Source organism: Bos indicus, chromosome 6 (assembly GCF_029378745.1).
Source record: "Bos indicus isolate NIAB-ARS_2022 breed Sahiwal x Tharparkar chromosome 6, NIAB-ARS_B.indTharparkar_mat_pri_1.0, whole genome shotgun sequence".
In the NCBI taxonomy this organism is placed as follows: domain Eukaryota; kingdom Metazoa; phylum Chordata; class Mammalia; order Artiodactyla; family Bovidae; genus Bos; species Bos indicus.
In genome coordinates this window covers 97,944,240-97,960,716 of record NC_091765.1, presented here as the reverse complement: position 1 = coordinate 97,960,716, position 16,477 = coordinate 97,944,240, and the positions used below count along the sequence as shown (strand labels likewise).

At 40.9% G+C, this 16,477-nt stretch overlaps 1 protein-coding gene and 1 non-coding gene across 6 annotated transcripts in view; both read left to right on the top strand.

Moving 5' to 3' along the window:
• Window positions 1-16,477, top strand: part of TMEM150C (transmembrane protein 150C) — a 115,168-nt gene that overhangs the window by 79,798 nt on the left and 18,893 nt on the right. For all 5 annotated transcript variants that reach the window (XM_070791673.1, XM_070791672.1, XM_070791669.1 and 2 more), the window contains exons 2-5: window positions 13,603-13,699; window positions 15,103-15,156; window positions 15,285-15,317; window positions 15,782-15,849. In XM_070791673.1, the coding sequence (XP_070647774.1) occupies window positions 13,620-13,699; window positions 15,103-15,156; window positions 15,285-15,317; window positions 15,782-15,849 (235 nt within the window). In that variant the 5' untranslated portion in view covers window positions 13,603-13,619. The remainder of the gene's footprint in view (window positions 1-13,602; window positions 13,700-15,102; window positions 15,157-15,284; window positions 15,318-15,781; window positions 15,850-16,477) is intronic.
• LOC139183743 (U4 spliceosomal RNA) lies at window positions 8,096-8,235 on the top strand. Its single transcript, XR_011567359.1, has one exon. It is a non-coding gene; the product is annotated as a U4 spliceosomal RNA (small nuclear RNA).

Here is a 16,477-nt window from a genome sequence, read left to right as displayed (position 1 = left end):
TGGAGGCTTGGGTGCCAAGCTGATTTGGGCTTAAGGGAATGCTTTATTTGCTTCCATGAGACTGTAAATGTTCAAGTGACCAGATGTTCTCTTGAGCATTAAAGCTAGAAGACTTAGGACTTCCACGGAGGTCCAGTGATTAAGACTCTGCGCTGCCAATGCAGGGGGAAAGGGTTTGATTCCTGTGGTAAAGAATCTGCCTGCCAATTCAGGAAACTCAGGAGACATGGATTCGATCCATGGTGGGGAAGATCCCCTGGAGGAGGAAATGACAACCCTCTCCAGTATTCTTGCCTGGAAAAATCCCATGGACAGAGGAGCCTGGCGGGCTTCAGTCCACTGGGGCGCAGAGTTGGACATGACTGAGCACACACGCAGGGAATTAAGATCCTGTATCCTGCATGCCCTGGCACAGCCAAAAGATTTTTTTAAAAGCTATCAGATTTACGGAGGAATAAAAGTAGCGATGGCAGAGCCACTGCAGACCTTTGACAGAGTTCATTTTTCTCTCTGAGGAAGAAGGAGAGCTTCAGGGGATCAGGGAGCAGATTGAAGTGTTCAGCCTCTGACTCCAAGTGTTCGACGGTCCCCACTGTGCAGTCCCACTCCTACCACAGATGCCATGAAAGACAGTGAAGACTGCTCAGACTTGTGTGCTAGTTGTTCAGTCGTGTCTGAATCTTTGCAGCCCCTCTGACTGCAGCCCACCAGGCTTCTTTGTCCATGGAATTCTCCAGGCAAGAATACTGGAGTGGGTAGCCTTCCCCTTCTCCTGGGATCTTCCCAACCCAGGGATCAAACCCAGGTCTCCCACATTGCAGGCACATTCTTTACTATCTGATCCACTAGGGAAGCCTCAGACTTGAGGAATTGCTATTTACTGAAGAAACAAACACCCAGTAGAAATGTACAGAGGATTAGCAGTACTGGCACGCGAGGAGGATTTGACCGTCTGGATAACAGCTTCGCAAATCATTTGGATAAATGACACCATTTGGAGGAGAATCTTCCAAACCGAGTCTAAATGCCAGAACCCTTTTGAGAAGGTTTACGCAATTCTGGTTCTTTTCTTTTGTCAGAAATGTATTGGGTGACATTGTTCCAGATATAGTTTACTATTTGGGACATGGGAGAAATTATCCTGTTTTTTCCTGTGAGATATTATTGGAAGATTAATATCAATGGAGTAAATATTACATTAAGTAGAAACATAATTCAGAATGCAAAGATAAAGCTATCTTAGAAGTATGGCGTAGTCCTTCCTTCTTCCCCTCTTATCTTTAAAAAGGCAAAGAAAAATGTGGCCTCCTAGTACTCTTGCTTGGAAAATCCCATGGATGGAGGAGCCTGGTAGGCTGTGGTCCACAGGGTCTCTAAGAGTCAGTCATGACTAAGCGACTTCAAAGACTTCACTTTCATGCATTGGAGAAGGAAATGGCAACTCACTCCAGTGTTCTTGCCTAGAGAATCCCAGGGATGGGGGAGCCTGGTGGGCTGCCATCTATGGGGTTGCACAGAGTCGGACACGACTGAAGTGACTTAGCAGCAGCAGCAGCTGGTAGGTACCACATTGATGCAACTCAGGGAAACAGTGGAACTTGTCCTTACTAGGAAATGTAAGTAAACTTTGTGTGACACTTGCTTCTGTGACTGGAAGCACTGGGCCAGTTTATTTTAATGGTGTCAGGAAAGATGGGAAAAAGAGAACCACCTCTCAGGTAACACTGAGGCAGTGAAGAGACTTAATTGAATAGACCTATTCATTTTTTTTTCTTTTAAAAATATTTGCAGTCAATATCTGAACTTACCAAGTCAGAACAGCTTATAAAACCAAACCAGGAACTATCCTTGTTGTCCAATGTCTAAGACTCTGTGCTCCCAGTGCTAGGGGCCTAGGTTCCATCCCTGGTCAGGGAACTAGATCCCACATGCCGCAGCTAAAGATCCCATGTGCCGCAACTAAGACCCGGTGCGGCCAAATAAAGAAATATTTTTTTAAAGAAATCACATTTTCATCTCTTGGCACCTCCAGGAATCATCTTCCAGCACAGAAACAATAGAGCACATCAGTGTTTTTTCTATTGTGGGTTCTTTTGGTCACATTATCAGCTAGGTATGGGCCAAGGAAAGACAGGTTATTTTGGACAAAATGGGACTTAGAGTCCCATTCTTTGGGTGTGTATAACACAGCCCCTTGTGATTACAGAGTGGAGGTGACAAATAGATTCAAGGGGTTAGATTTCACAGACAGAGTGCCTGAAGAACTGATGGGCACAGTAGGTAACAGTTACCTCCTTTACGACAGGAGGCTTGTAACACTGTACAGGAGGCAGTGACCAAAACCATCCCAAAGAAAAAGAAACACAAGAAGGCAAAATAGTTGTCTGAAGAAGCTTTACAAATAGCTGAGGAAAGAAGAGAAGCAAAAGGCAAAGGAGAAAAGGAAAGATATATCCATCTGAATGCAGAGTTCCCAAAGAATAGCAAGGAGAGATAAAAAGGCCTTCTTAAATGAACAATGAAAAGAAATAAAGGAAAAATATAGAATGGGAAAGACTAGATATCTCTTCGAGAAAACTGGAGTTATCAAGAGAACATTTCTTGCAAGAAGGGGCATGATAAAGGACAGAAACAGTAAGGACCTAACAGAAGCAGAAGAGATTAAGAAGTGGCAAGAATACATAGAAGAACTAAACAAAAAAGGTCTTAATGACCTGGATAACCACAATACTGTGGTCGCTCACCTAGAGCCGGACATCCTAGAGTGTGAGGCCAAGTGGGCCTTAGGAAGCATAACTATAAGCAAAGCTAGTGGAGGTGACAGAATTCCAGCTGAGCTATTTCAAATCCTAAAAGATGATGCTGTTAAAGTGCTGCATTCAATATGTCAGCAAATTTGGAAAACTCATCAGTGGCCACAAGACTGGAAAAAGTCCGTTTTCATTCCAGTCCCTTAAAAGGGCAATGCCAAAGAATGTTCAAACTACCAAACAGTTGTGCTAATTTCACATGTTAGTAAGGTGATGCTCAAAGTCGTTCAAGCTAGGCTTCACAGTATGTAAACTCAGAACTTCCAGATGTGTAAGCTGGTTTCAAACAGGCAGAGGAGCCAGAGATCAAATTGCCAACATTCATTGGCTCATGGAGAAAGCAAGGGCATTCTAGAAAAATGGCTACTTCTGCTTCACTGACTATGCTAAAGCCTTTGACTGTGTGGATTACATCAAACTGTGGAAAATTCTTAAAAGAAATGGGAATACCAGACCACCTTACCTGCCTCCTGAGAAACCTGTATGTGGGTATCTTGTGCTTAGTCACTCAGTCGTGTCTGACTCTTTGCACCCCATGGACTATCAGGCAACAATTAGAACTGGACATGGAACAACTGACTGGTTCAAAATTGGGAAAGGAGTATGACAAGGCTGTATACTGTCACCCTGCTTATTTAACTTCTATGCAGAATACATCATGTGAAATCCTGGGCTGGATGAGTCACAAACTGGAATCAAGATTACTGGGAGAAATATCAACAATCTCAGATATGCAGGTAGTACCACTCTAAAGGCAGAAAGTGAAGAGGAACTAAAGAACCTCTTGATCAGGGTGAAAGAGGCAAGAGAAAAGGCTGGCTTGAAACTCAACATTAAAAAAACTAAGATCATGGCATCTGGTCCCATCACTTCATGGCAAATAGAAGGGGAAAAAGTGGAAAAAGTGACAGATTTTCTTTTCTTGAGCTCCAGAATCACTGCAGACAGTGACTGCAACCATGAAATTTAAAGACGCTTGCTCCTTGTAAGGAAAGCTGTGACAAACCAAGACAGTGAATTAAAAAGCAGAGGCATCACTTTGCTGACAAAGGTCCATATAGTCAAGGATGTGAGGACTGGACCATAAAGAAACACTGAGCACCAAGGAAGGATTGATGCTTTCAAATTGTGATGCTGGAGAAGATTCTTGAGGGTTCCTTGGACTGCAAGGAGATCAAACCTATCAATCCTAAAGGAAATCAGTCCTGAATATTTATTGGAAGGACTGATGCTGAGGCTGAAACTCCAGTACTTTGGCCACCTGATGCGAAGAGCCAACTCACTGGAAAAGATCCTGATGCTGGGAAAAATTGAAGGGGCCGGCAGAGGGTGAGATGGTTAGATAGAATCACCAACTCAATGGGCATGAGTTTGAGCCAACTCTGGAGATGGTGGAGGACAGAGGAGCCTGGTGTGCTACAGTCCATGGGGTCACAGAGAATCAGACAGGACTTAGTGACTGAACAGCAACAACAGAGTTGTTCAGTTACCAGGTTCAGTTACCACAGTTGTTCTCTTCCCAGGGAAAGAGAAAGAGGGAAAAGGATCAAGATACATGAGATGGGGCACTGGTAGATTAACAAAACCAGAAAGTGGTGGTTGCTCAGTTGCATCCTACTCTTTGTGATCCCATGAACTGTAGTAGCCAGGTTCCTCTGTCCATGGAATTCTCCAGGCAAGAATACCAGAGTGGGTAGCCATTTCCTTCTCCAGGGGACCTTCCCTACCCAGCAATTGAACCCAAATCTCCAGCATTGCAGGCAAATTCTTTACCATCTGAGCCACCACAAAACTGAAGCTGGTCCTAAAAGAGCTTTTTACTTTGATCTTCTGGCCTCCATGGTAACTCAAAAGTGGGTAGGGAGGTGAAGGAAGGAAGGGGGCTTCCGCTGTCTACACACATATACCTCACTGTTGTCCTTAAGCTCGTATTCGTCAATTGCCAAAGAACCTAGTGACGTTGGGATATATTATGGCTGAAGTAGATGTTCTTCATTGTAAGAATCTTCTTTGTGACGTATTACTAGGTCAGAAGACTGATTTAGCTCATCACCTATTTCTTGACTCCTGTCAAAGTGATTTTGAGAGTCTAATCCAATTGAATAAGACAGTAAAGATCTATAGTTTTAAAGACATAACTAGGTCACAGATTTCTATCTAAAACTATACATATTTCAGAAAAAACTACAGGAGGAGATCTTCTATATTAAGCACTAAACAGAGAGTTCTTAGGCTTGACATCGGAATGATGATCCACACAAGGAAAACTTGGTAAGTTAGAATTTATCAAAATTGAAAAAGACTTTCTTTTAAATACATGGTCCTGGATATTTACATGCAAAAAAAAAGATGAAGTTATCTTGTACCACATACAGAAATTAAATCAAGATATAGCAAAGATCTGAATAGGCAGAGATAAAACCATAAAACATTTAGAATAAAGCATAAGGAGAAGGTCTCATGACACTGGATTTGACAGTGGTTTCTTGGATGGAACACCAAAACCACAGGCAACAGCAGTAACAAAATAGATAAACTGGACTTCATGAAAATTTAAAACTTCTGTGCATCAAAGGTCACTATCAATAAAGTGAAAAGGCAACTCACATAATGGGAGAAAATTTTGTAAGTCATATATCTGATAAGGGATTAATGTTTAGAATATATAAAGAACTCCTACAACTCAACAATTTAAAAAGATTTTTAAATGTGCAGAAGACATGAATAGACTTTTCTCCAAAGAAGAGATACAAATGGTCAGTAAGCAAATGAAAAGATGCTCAACATCACTAATCATTAGGGAAATGCAAATCAAACCCACAGTTAGATATCACTTCACACCCATTTGGAGAAGGAAATGGCAATCCACTCCAGTATTCTGGCCTGGAGAATTCCATAAACTGTATAGTCCATGGGGTTGCAAAGAGTCAGATATGACTTAGCAACTTTCACTTCACTTCACACCCATTAGGTTGGCTACTATCAAGAAACCAGAAAATAGCCAGAGTTGGTGAGGATATGGAGAAATTGGAACTCTTGTGTATCACTGGTGTGGGTGTAAAATGGTGTGGCTGTCACGAGGGGTCCTCAAAAAATTAAACATAGAATTACCATGTGACCAATTTCATTCCTAGGTATATACCCCAAAGAATTGAAAACAGGGACATGAGTTTGTTTATATGTAATATATAGCAGCATCATTCACAGCAGCCAAAAAGTGGAAGCAACCCACGTGTCCATTGATAGATGAATGGACAGACAAAATATGGTGTGTGTATATACATCCAATGGGGTGTTATTCAGCCTTAGAGAGAAATGAAGCTCTGATACACACCACATCAGGGATGAACGTTAAGGACTTTATACTAAATGAAGTAAGCCAGACACAAAAGGATGATTTCACTCACATGAGGTAGCTATACTAGTAAAAATCATAGAAATAGAAAGTACAATGGTGGGTACCAGGGGCTGGGGCAGGAGGAAAGAAGGTTATTGTTTAACAGGTATATAGTTCCAGTTTGGGAAGATGAAAAAATTGTGGAGATGAATAGTGGTGATAGTTACATAATGATGTGAAGGTACTTAAAAAGTTCTGGAGATGAATACTGGTGATGGTTACATAATGATATGAAGGTCAGTTCAGTCAGTCAGTTCAGTCGCTCAGTTGTGTCCGACTCTTTGCAACCCCATGAATTGCAGCACGCCAGGCCTCCCTGTCCATCACCATCTCCCGGAGTTCACTCAGACTCACATCCATCGAGTCGGTGGTGCCATCCAGCCATCTCATGCTCTGTCGTCCCCTTCTCCTCCTGCCCCCAATCCCTCCCAGCATCAGAGTCTTTTCCAGTGACTCAACTTTTCTCATGAGGTGGCCAAAGTATTGGAGTTTCAGCTTTAGCGTCATTCCTTCCAAAGAACACTCAGGACTGATCTCCTTTAGAATGGACTGGTTGTATCGCCTTGCAGTCCAAGGGACTCTCAAGAGTCTTCTCCAACACCACAGTTCAAAAGCATCAATTCTTTGGTGCTCAGCTTTCTTCACAGTCCAACTGTCACATCCATACATGACCACTGGAAAAACCATAGCCTTGACTAGACGGACCTTTGTTGGCAAAGTAATGTCTCTGCTTTTGAATATGCTATCTAGGTTGGTCATAACTTTCCTTCCAAGGAGTAAGCGTCTTTTAATTTCATGGCTGCAATCACCATCTGCAGTGATTTTGGAGCCCCCAAAAATAAAGTCAGCCACTGTTTCCCCATCTATTTCCCATGAAGTGATGGGGCCAGATGCCATGATCTTCATTTTCTTAATATTGAGCTTTAAGCCAACTTTTTCACTCTCCTCTTTCACTTTCAGGTTCTTAATGCCATTGAATAGTACACTTACAATGATTAAAATGGTTAAAAAAAAATTAGTGTTATGTATATTTTACCATACATACATAAAAAAACTTAAAATAATTCTTTAATAAGATATTTTGTTCAAGAGAACGGAGATGCTACAGCCTTGAAGGTTTCCAAACCATGTATCCTCCCAAAAAAGATTAGTATCTAGACTATATGAAGATCTCTCAAACTGTTTTTTTTCTCAACTGTTAAAAAAAGAAATCCAAATTGAAAATGGGTAAAAAGAATAGACATTTCACTGAAGAGGACATCCAGATGGCAAACAAGCACAGGGAAAGATATTCAACATCACTAGCACCAGGGAAATGCAAATTAAAACTACAATGAAATATCACATATATAACTATCAGAATGGCTAACATAAAAAATAGTGACAGCACTGGCTAACACCAGTTATTTAATGATAACACCAGATAGTGATATCACCAGTACTGATAATGATATGAAGACCTTGGATCAATCATACATTGTTAGTAAGAATATAAAATGGTACAGCTTCTCTGGAAACAGTTTGACCAAGTCCTTAAACTAAACATGTAGGACTTCCCTGGTAATACAGTGAATAAGAATCCACCTGCCAACGCAGGGGACATAGGTTCGATCCCTGGTCTGGGAAGATCCCATATGCCGCAGAGCAGCTAAGCCCGTGCACCATAGCTACTGAGCTCGTGCTCTGGAGCCTGTGTTCTGCAACTACTGAAGCCCGTGTGCCTAGATCCTGTGCTCCGAAACAAGAGAAGCCACCGCAGCACAACTAGAGAGTAGCCCTCATTTGCTGAAACTAGAGAAAAGCCTGAGCATAGCAACAAAAACCCAGCACAACCAAAAATAAAATTAAAATAAATATATCATTTTTAAGAAAGAACTAAACGCTTATTAGCTTTGCACAGTGGCAGTTTTGTAGGCAATGAGGTTTATCCAAGGTGTGATTATTGCTAATTGAAAACTTTTCCCAATACCCTACCATGATGACTTGAAATATAGTCTGCAATGGCAATTTTTGACAGTCTCATGGAAACCGAATTTTTTTTTTAAAGGCTAGACATGTATTATCAAATGACCCAGAAATTGCAATCTTGGGTGTTTATTCCGAGAAATAAAAACTTATGTTTGCACAAACACCTGTAAACTAATGTTCATAGCTTCTTGATTTGCAATGGCCAAAAACTTGAAATAAACCAGGTGTCTTGTAGGGGTGAATAAACACACTTGGTCCATCCATACCATGGAATACTACCCAGTAATAAAAGGTACCAAACCATTGATCAACACAAACCTTAGATGGTCTCTGGGGAATTATGCTGAGTTAAAAAAATAAAAGTCAGTCCTAAAGGCTCCATTCTACATGATCCCATTTGTATAATATTGTTGAAATGATAAAATTATAGAATTGGAGAACAGATTAATGAGTGCCAGAGATCATTAAGAAGGCTGTGGAGGAGAGAAGTGGGTGTGGTTATGAAAGGGTGGCACTAGGGCTCTTTGAGGTGATGGAAACTGTCCTGTGCCTTGACTGTAGTGGTAGTCATATGATCTACACATGTGAAATTGCATAAACTAAATACACAGAGTGAAAAAGCTGGCTTAAAACTCAACATTCAAAACACTAAGATCATGGCATCTGGTCCTATCACTTCATGGCAAATAGACTGGGAAAAAGTGGAAATGGTGACAGACTTTATTTTTTGGGGTTCCAAAATCACTGCACTTGGTGACTGCAGCCATGAAATTAAAAGACGCTTGCTCCTTGGAAGAAAAGCTATGAGAAACCTTGGCAGTGTGTTAAAAACAGAGACATTACTTTGCTGACAAAGGTCTGTCTAGTCAAAGCTATGGTTTTTCCAGTAGTTATGTATGGATGTGAGAATTGGACCATAAAGAAGGCTGAGTACCGAAGAACTGATGCTTTCAAGCTGTGGTCCTGGAGAAGACTTGAGAATCCCTTGGACAGAAAAGAGATCAAACTAGTCAATCTTAAAGGAAATCCACCCTGAATATTCACTGAAAGGACTGATGCTGTAGCTGAAGCTCCAATACTTTGGCCACCTGATGTGAAGAACCAACTCACTGGAAAAGACCCTGATGCTGGGAAGGAATGAAGGCAGGAGGAGAATGGGATGACAAAAGATGAGATGATTGGATGGCATCACTGACTCAATGGACAAGAGTTTGAGCAAACTCTGGGAGATGGTGAAGGACAGGGAAGCCTGGCGTGCTGCAGTCTATGGGGTCACAAAGAGTCAGACACGACTGAGTGACTGAACAGCAACAAAATACACATACACAGAAAGGAGAGCATGTAAAGCTCATGGAATCTGAATAAAGTGAAAACATTGTATCAGTGTCAGTATCTTGGTGTTGATATTGTACTGTGGTTATACAGGATGGGGATAAAGAGTGAAGGATATACACGATCACTTTATTCTTTCTTACAACTGCCCGTGAACTTGGAATTTTCTAAAACAAACAAAAAACATAACCAAAGTAAACATTATGAAGAAGCACAAAGTAGTTCCATTAGGAGCTAATAAAACAATTATCCATAAACTTATTCTTATCACCTCCCAAGGCATCTCTTTGGTTAAGAAAGGGAAATTTTCATTTCTCATTAGACAAAGGATACAGTCTGGTTTTTTCCTAATTTGAACATAAGGTTTTCCTGTGAGAATTAAGCTAGTAAAAATAGAACATTTCAGGAGAGTAGCCATTAGCCACCTTAACTGCTTTCAAAACAAAATAAGAAAAGCAATGCTTACTTAAAGATAACCAAAGAGTAAACACTTAGAAAGGTGGGCCCTGAATATATATGTAAGGAAAAGGTATTAACTAGCTTTTGGAAAGTCATCTGAAGAAAGAAACTATTACTACCAGGAAGGGTGTCTGTATTGTCCTAGACAAGTATGAGCCCAGAGCAGAAAGCATTAACCCGTCCTCAGCCCAGCCCTGGAGGGAGAGTACTTTGTCTTTATAGGAGCACTGGCCTGCTTGGCAGTTAGAGTTGACAGAGATGCCACTTACAGAACACACATTATGTATGAGGTACTTTGCCTGCCTTGTCATTAATGCTCCGAACAACCCTACAAAATAGTTATCTCCATAATGAAACTAAGGCTTAAGAGATGAAATAACTTAGGACTTCCCTGGTGGTCCAGTGGTTAAAACGTCACTTTCCAATGCAGTGGGCACGAGTTCGATCCCTGGTTGGGAAAACCAAGGTCCTGCGTGCCTTGGAGTATGACCAAAATTTTAAAACGAGAGAGACAGAAAAACTTGCCAGAAATCACACAGCTACAGAATGGCAGGCCTGGGCTTCAGTCCCCTGACTGGCCATGCCACCTCCTGCCCACCATACTGCCTCTCTCGAAAGGCAGTGAGCGCACAAAGCTATTGTGCTTGATGCCATAGTCCTAGAATCGTCCTGGTAACTCTCTTCGCTCTTCTCTCTTGCAAGTTTTGATTTCTCATGTAGATGTTCCTAAAAGGGGATCCAGTGCGAGTGTTTGTCCTTCTGGCAGTTGTGTTTCTCACTGTACATGAATTGGTTGACATTGTGATTTTGTCACCAGTCCATTTTAAAAATGGTTAATAGGCATGCGTTCTTCTATGGCTGATAATTCTGGGTATACTGGAGAATTCTGTTACTGTAAAAATATAAGATACTGAACTTGGGTTAACTTCCAAGGTATTCCACCACCCTGTGGGGCCTCAGAATTCAGTCTTCAAGATGGAGAGATGGTGTTACTGATTTAAGGAACTGTCCCAGGCTGACAGCATCAGTTATTGGCAAAGCTAAAGTTGAGAACTAGGTCTCCTACCTGTTACTCTGGTGTAACCATTTCAGCTCTACTTATCCTGACGGAGCACCCTATTTCAGGGGCAGATCCAGAAAAATGGGTTTACATGCTCAATTAACATCCTTATTTTCTGTACTCCCTCTGCATTTTGAGTACTGGTGGAATTATTTTTGTTAGCATTATTTGTAGTTTTATTATGAGCCCACAATATTCTGTACATAAATTAATGAATGGATACTGAAAAACTGTATTGTGAATGTTTAAAATGTTCTTCATTTTTCACATTAACTGGATAGCTATGCACCACTGGCTCATAGAACAGCTTTTATATATTACACAGACTACTACCCATAAATAGTTGTATTCATCAGAGTATTTCCACCACCCGTTATAGTACCTGTCACAAGTAGGTTGTCAATAGTTATATACGGGTTTGGATTGGATTCGATTGAATTAAATTGATTGAAAGTGGCTCTAATGTGTTTCAACTTCTAGATTCTATAATTTATTTAACACCCCTACTCAGATAGATGTTTAGACAACAGCATGATTGTTCACTGACACAGTGTTAGGTCCAGCTGTCTGTGCCTTAGTGTGAAAGACGTACCGAATCAGGTAGGTCAGTTCTGAGAACTAAGATCTGAGTCCTCGCAGGTTAGCAGCCTGGAAGGGAAGTCTGTGTTCTCTCTCTGTTTTCAACACTCGAAACAGCCAGGGAATCTCAGCACATGAAAGCAGGTATCATGGAGGTATCAGAAATGTGGCAGCGCTGGTTCAAACCCAGTAAGTAACTTTTTGTGGTTAATTATAAAACCCGAAATATTAATAATGAGCAGTGATATTTCCTTGTGAAAGTGTTAGTTGCTCGGTCGTGTCTGACCCTTTGCGACCCCGTGGGCTGTAGCCAGCCAGGCTCCTCTGTCCTTGGGAATTCCCAGGCAAGAATACTAGAGTGGGTAGCCACTACCTTCTCCAGGGGATCTTCCCAATCCAGGGATTGAACCTGGGTCTCCCGCATTGCAGGTGGATTCCTTACCGTCTGAGCCATCCACTCTTACTACTGGGAGACTTTTAGTTGTCATCATGTCTTCTGTACAGTGTTGCTAAAGCAGGCGAGATGATGGTTGTTGAAATTTCCATTACTTTCTTCTAGTTCAAACAAGAGACCTGCATTCAGAGCTTTTAGCTCCCTGTGAACATATCCTTCCTTGCCAAACAAAAATGATAGCCACTGTTAGAGGTGCATTTAATCACATTATCCTGTTTGTCAGGTCACCTGTGGAGGTCACTTAGGACATTTTAGTTTCTTGGAACAAGCTTTCCTTTTTGCCTTAAGGATTGTTGGCATCCAGTGTCTCAAATCAATTTCATCTGATAGCTTTGGGCAAAGAAGGAAACTGATAATTAGTTACTTCTTTCTGTTCTATACCAATAACTGTTCACAGATATATCTGAAGCTTCTGGTTTTCGTTTCATTTTTGTGGAGAATTTTTTGTTCACATATTTTTCCTTTAAAATACAATATCCAAAATGCCTGACATCTGTATTCTTTTTCATTGTGTTGGTTGAAGCAAATTGAAAGTTATCCACACACATTGTTTTCTAGAGCATTCATCTTCAGAATCTTCTGAGATGGTTGCTCAATAACATGTCATGAGGAAAGTCCAGATTTGCAAAGCATTTGTCATTTCTTTCTGTGCTGCTAATTTGTTTAGTAACCATTTCTCACACTCTTGTCTGCCAAGTTGCAGAAATATGTACAAGCCAGGTCCACAGATCTATAAATCCATAAATATTAATAATAGTACTAGGACTTACTGGTGGTCTGGTGGTTGAGACTCTGCACTTCTGATGAAGGGGGCATGGGTTTGATCCCTGGTCAGGGAACTAAGATCCCACATGCCATGCAGCCAATAAATAAATAAAAAGATGATGAATGTAGATAGTTTCAAAATGTCAGATTACTAGAAAACTATGTTAGGGACTTCCCTGGTCATCCAGTGGCTAAGACCCCATGCTCTCCATGCAGAGGGCCAGGGTTCAATCCCTGCTCAGGGAACTCGATCCTACCTTCTGCAGCTAAGTGTCTGCATAACTCAACTAAAGATCCCACATGCTGCAAGGAAGATCAAAGACCATACATGCCACAACTGAGACCTAGCACATCCAAATAAATACATAAACATTTTAAAAAAGAAAACTATGTTAAGTAATATTAATAGCACTACAAGTAGGTTGTATGCCTTTGGTATCTAGATTTTCTCCTGAAAGTCCTAACCCAAACTCTTTGGTCCTTTCTTGAATACACTGATGCTTGTATAAGGATGCACATCTTTAGGAGAAATTTTCCATCAGTTCTCAACTAAAATTTTGGAATATTTAAGGTAATGATAGAAAACAGTCTAACATGTTACTTGCTCAAGGGATTTCCTGCGTGTGTAGTTGACAGTAATGATACTCATTTGAATCTTTGTTTCATAAACTATGCTTTTGTTTTTTTTTTTTTTTCATTAAAGTAAGCTTCCTTTCTATCTTGAAAGGGTGAGACCAAGTTTTGCCTTAGTTATTAACACTTGTTGATTTTATTTCAGGGGCACAGGCATCAGGCATGGATGGGAAGAAATGCAGTGTATGGATGTTTTTACCTCTTGTTTTTACCGTGTTTACATCTGCTGGGTTGTGGATAGTGTGAGTATTCTCTTATGTAAGGATTCAGGTGTAATGTAGATAAAAAAGTAAAGTCTTGATAGTACAGCCCCCCTTTTCTGTGTCTGCAGGCTCCACACCCTCAAAGTCAACCAACTCCTAATCAAAAATATTCAGGAAAAAAAAAATTCCAGAAAGTTCCAAAAAGCAAAACTTGAATATGCTGCTCACTGGCAACTACTTATATAGCATTTTACTTTATCTTTACAACTATTGTATTAAGTGTCATCAATAACTTAGAAATGAAAGTGTACAGGAGGATGTGCAGAGAGTACAGGTGACCCTTGACCAGCAGTACTTTGAACTGTGAGAGTCCACTTATACGTGGATTTTTTTTTCAATAAATACTGCAGTACTATGTGGTCCATGGTTGGTTGAGTTTGAGGATGTGGAGCTGACTACAGGACGTGAGAATCCACAGATTCTGGTATCCACTGCTTCTCCTGGAACCAGTCCCCTGCAAATACAGATGGACAACTGTATATGTCATATTCTCGTGAATGTATTTGTAAATACTTTAAAATAATGTTGGCTAACTCAACCTTGCTGAAGTCCCCGTTTCCCTTTCTTTATTCTATCACCCAAAGTAAATAATAAGTATGAGTAATAAATTTTGCAAAGCATATATTGCATACTGGTGATATGGACTCACTATTTGCAAGATTTGATAATTTGACGCTAACGTGCTACAGATTTGGGCTTCCCAGGTGATGCAGTCGGAGAAGGCGATGGCACCCCACTCCAGGACTCTTGCCTGGAAAATCCCATGGACGGAGGAGCCTGGTGGGCTGCAGTCCATGGGGTCGCTAAGAGTCGGACATGACTGAGCTACTTCACTTTCACTTTTCACTTTCATGCACTGGAGAAGGAAATGGCAACCCACTCCAGGGTTCTTGCCTGGAGAATCCCAGGGACGGGAGAGCCTGGTTGGGCTGCTGTCTCTAGGGTTGCACAGAGTCGGACACGACTGAAGCAACTTAGCAGCAGCAGCAGCAGCAGCAGCAGGTGATGCAGTGGTAAAAAATCTGCCTGCCAATGCAGAAGACTCAAGAAAGGAGGGTTCAGTCCCTGGGTGGGGGAGATTCCCTGGAGAAGGAAATGGCAACCCTCTCCAGTATTCTTGCCTGGAAAACTTCATGGACAGAGGAGCCTGGCGGACTACAGTCCATGGAGTCACAAAGAGTCGGACTCAACTGAGCACACATACATACGTATATTCGAACATTTGCTTGTTTAACGTTATCGAATATATGGACGTCCTTATTCTCGATGACTGTTAAACAAGCAAATATGATTTAATGTGGTTAGTCCAGTAATATTGGGAAACAGATAATTCTTTTTTTAAATTTCTTTGCTTTATAAAGTTTATTGTTTTTTCTTCATAGATACTTCATAGCTGTGGAAGATGACAAAATTTTCCCATTAAATTCAGCTGAAAGGTAAAGTTTATCTCTGGGTAACTCTTTGTTCATCAGTAGATTTAGCAAAACTTTGCCACTGGTAAAATTAAACTATGCAAAAGTAACTGTGTGTTAACCTGAGCTTCTGGGTTTTTTCTGTCATCCAGGAAACCTGGTGTGAAGCATGCACCATATATAAGGTAACTTGATCATTCTCTTCTGATCTGCTGTATCTTAGGCAACGTTAGCAGGGTGTATTAGTTCTGACTATTAGGACAAAGTAGCCTAGACTGGGTGGCTTACAAACATCAGAAATCTATTTCTCACATCTCTGTAGGCGGAAGTCCAAGATCAGGGTGCCAGCGTGGTCAGGGTCTGATGAGAACCTCTTCCGGTTTCAGCCTGCTGCGTTCTCATTGTGTCCACACGTGGCGGAAAGAGGACTAGAGAGCTCCCTGGGGCCCTTTTATAAGGGCACTAACCCCATTCACTGGGGCTCTACTTTCATCACTTAATCACCTCCCAAAGGCCCCGCCTCCTAATACCATCACGTGGGATGTTAGGATTTCAGCATATGAATTTTGAGGGGACATAGACATTCAGTCCATTGCAAACAGTCATAGATTTTACTATAGAAATAATAAAACATTTCATATTTTTCAAGTATTGCAGGTGATGAACCTCCTGCAAGCTGTGTGTTTAGTCAAGTTATGAACATGGCAGCATTCCTAGGTAAGAAGAACATGAAGAATGCTTTACGTGCTTTGGGATATTTCTTTTTTATTTTAAATTCTCCAAAAACTCATATCAAAAGTATGGTGAGCTTAGTCGATAATTTAGTGTCATATCATGTCAGTATGCTAAAGAGGGCTTTTTTTGTTTTGAGGGTCCTTTTTTTTTCATAAATCCCTTTCACCTGCTTACCTTCCGTTTTCTTTTCCCTTTACCATCTTCAATCATTATAGCAAATTCTTGACTTTATTTCTTTTGCTGCATGAAATAATGTATTTCATGTGCCATAAAAATCCTGCATGAGACTATAATATTGTGCAATATGTTTTCTTTAAAAAGAATGCTTTATATATTCTTTCACGGGCAAGCATGAAAAATGCATAGGGTCTGAGATAAATATTGATGTGTATAGACATCATCTTTCAGTCTAAAGGTTGGCATTATCATTAGGGTCATGCCCTCCCCTGTTCCTGTACACATATCAAGCTGGCAAATGGGAACACAGGTTTATAAAAAACAGAAAGAAACCTTTTGTACTCATGTCCGGCCCTAATTCCCTTTTCCTTTAGGGACTAAAGCTCTCATTTAATATCCTGTCCTCTTTGTTCTGTGAGTGCTTCTCTCCGGG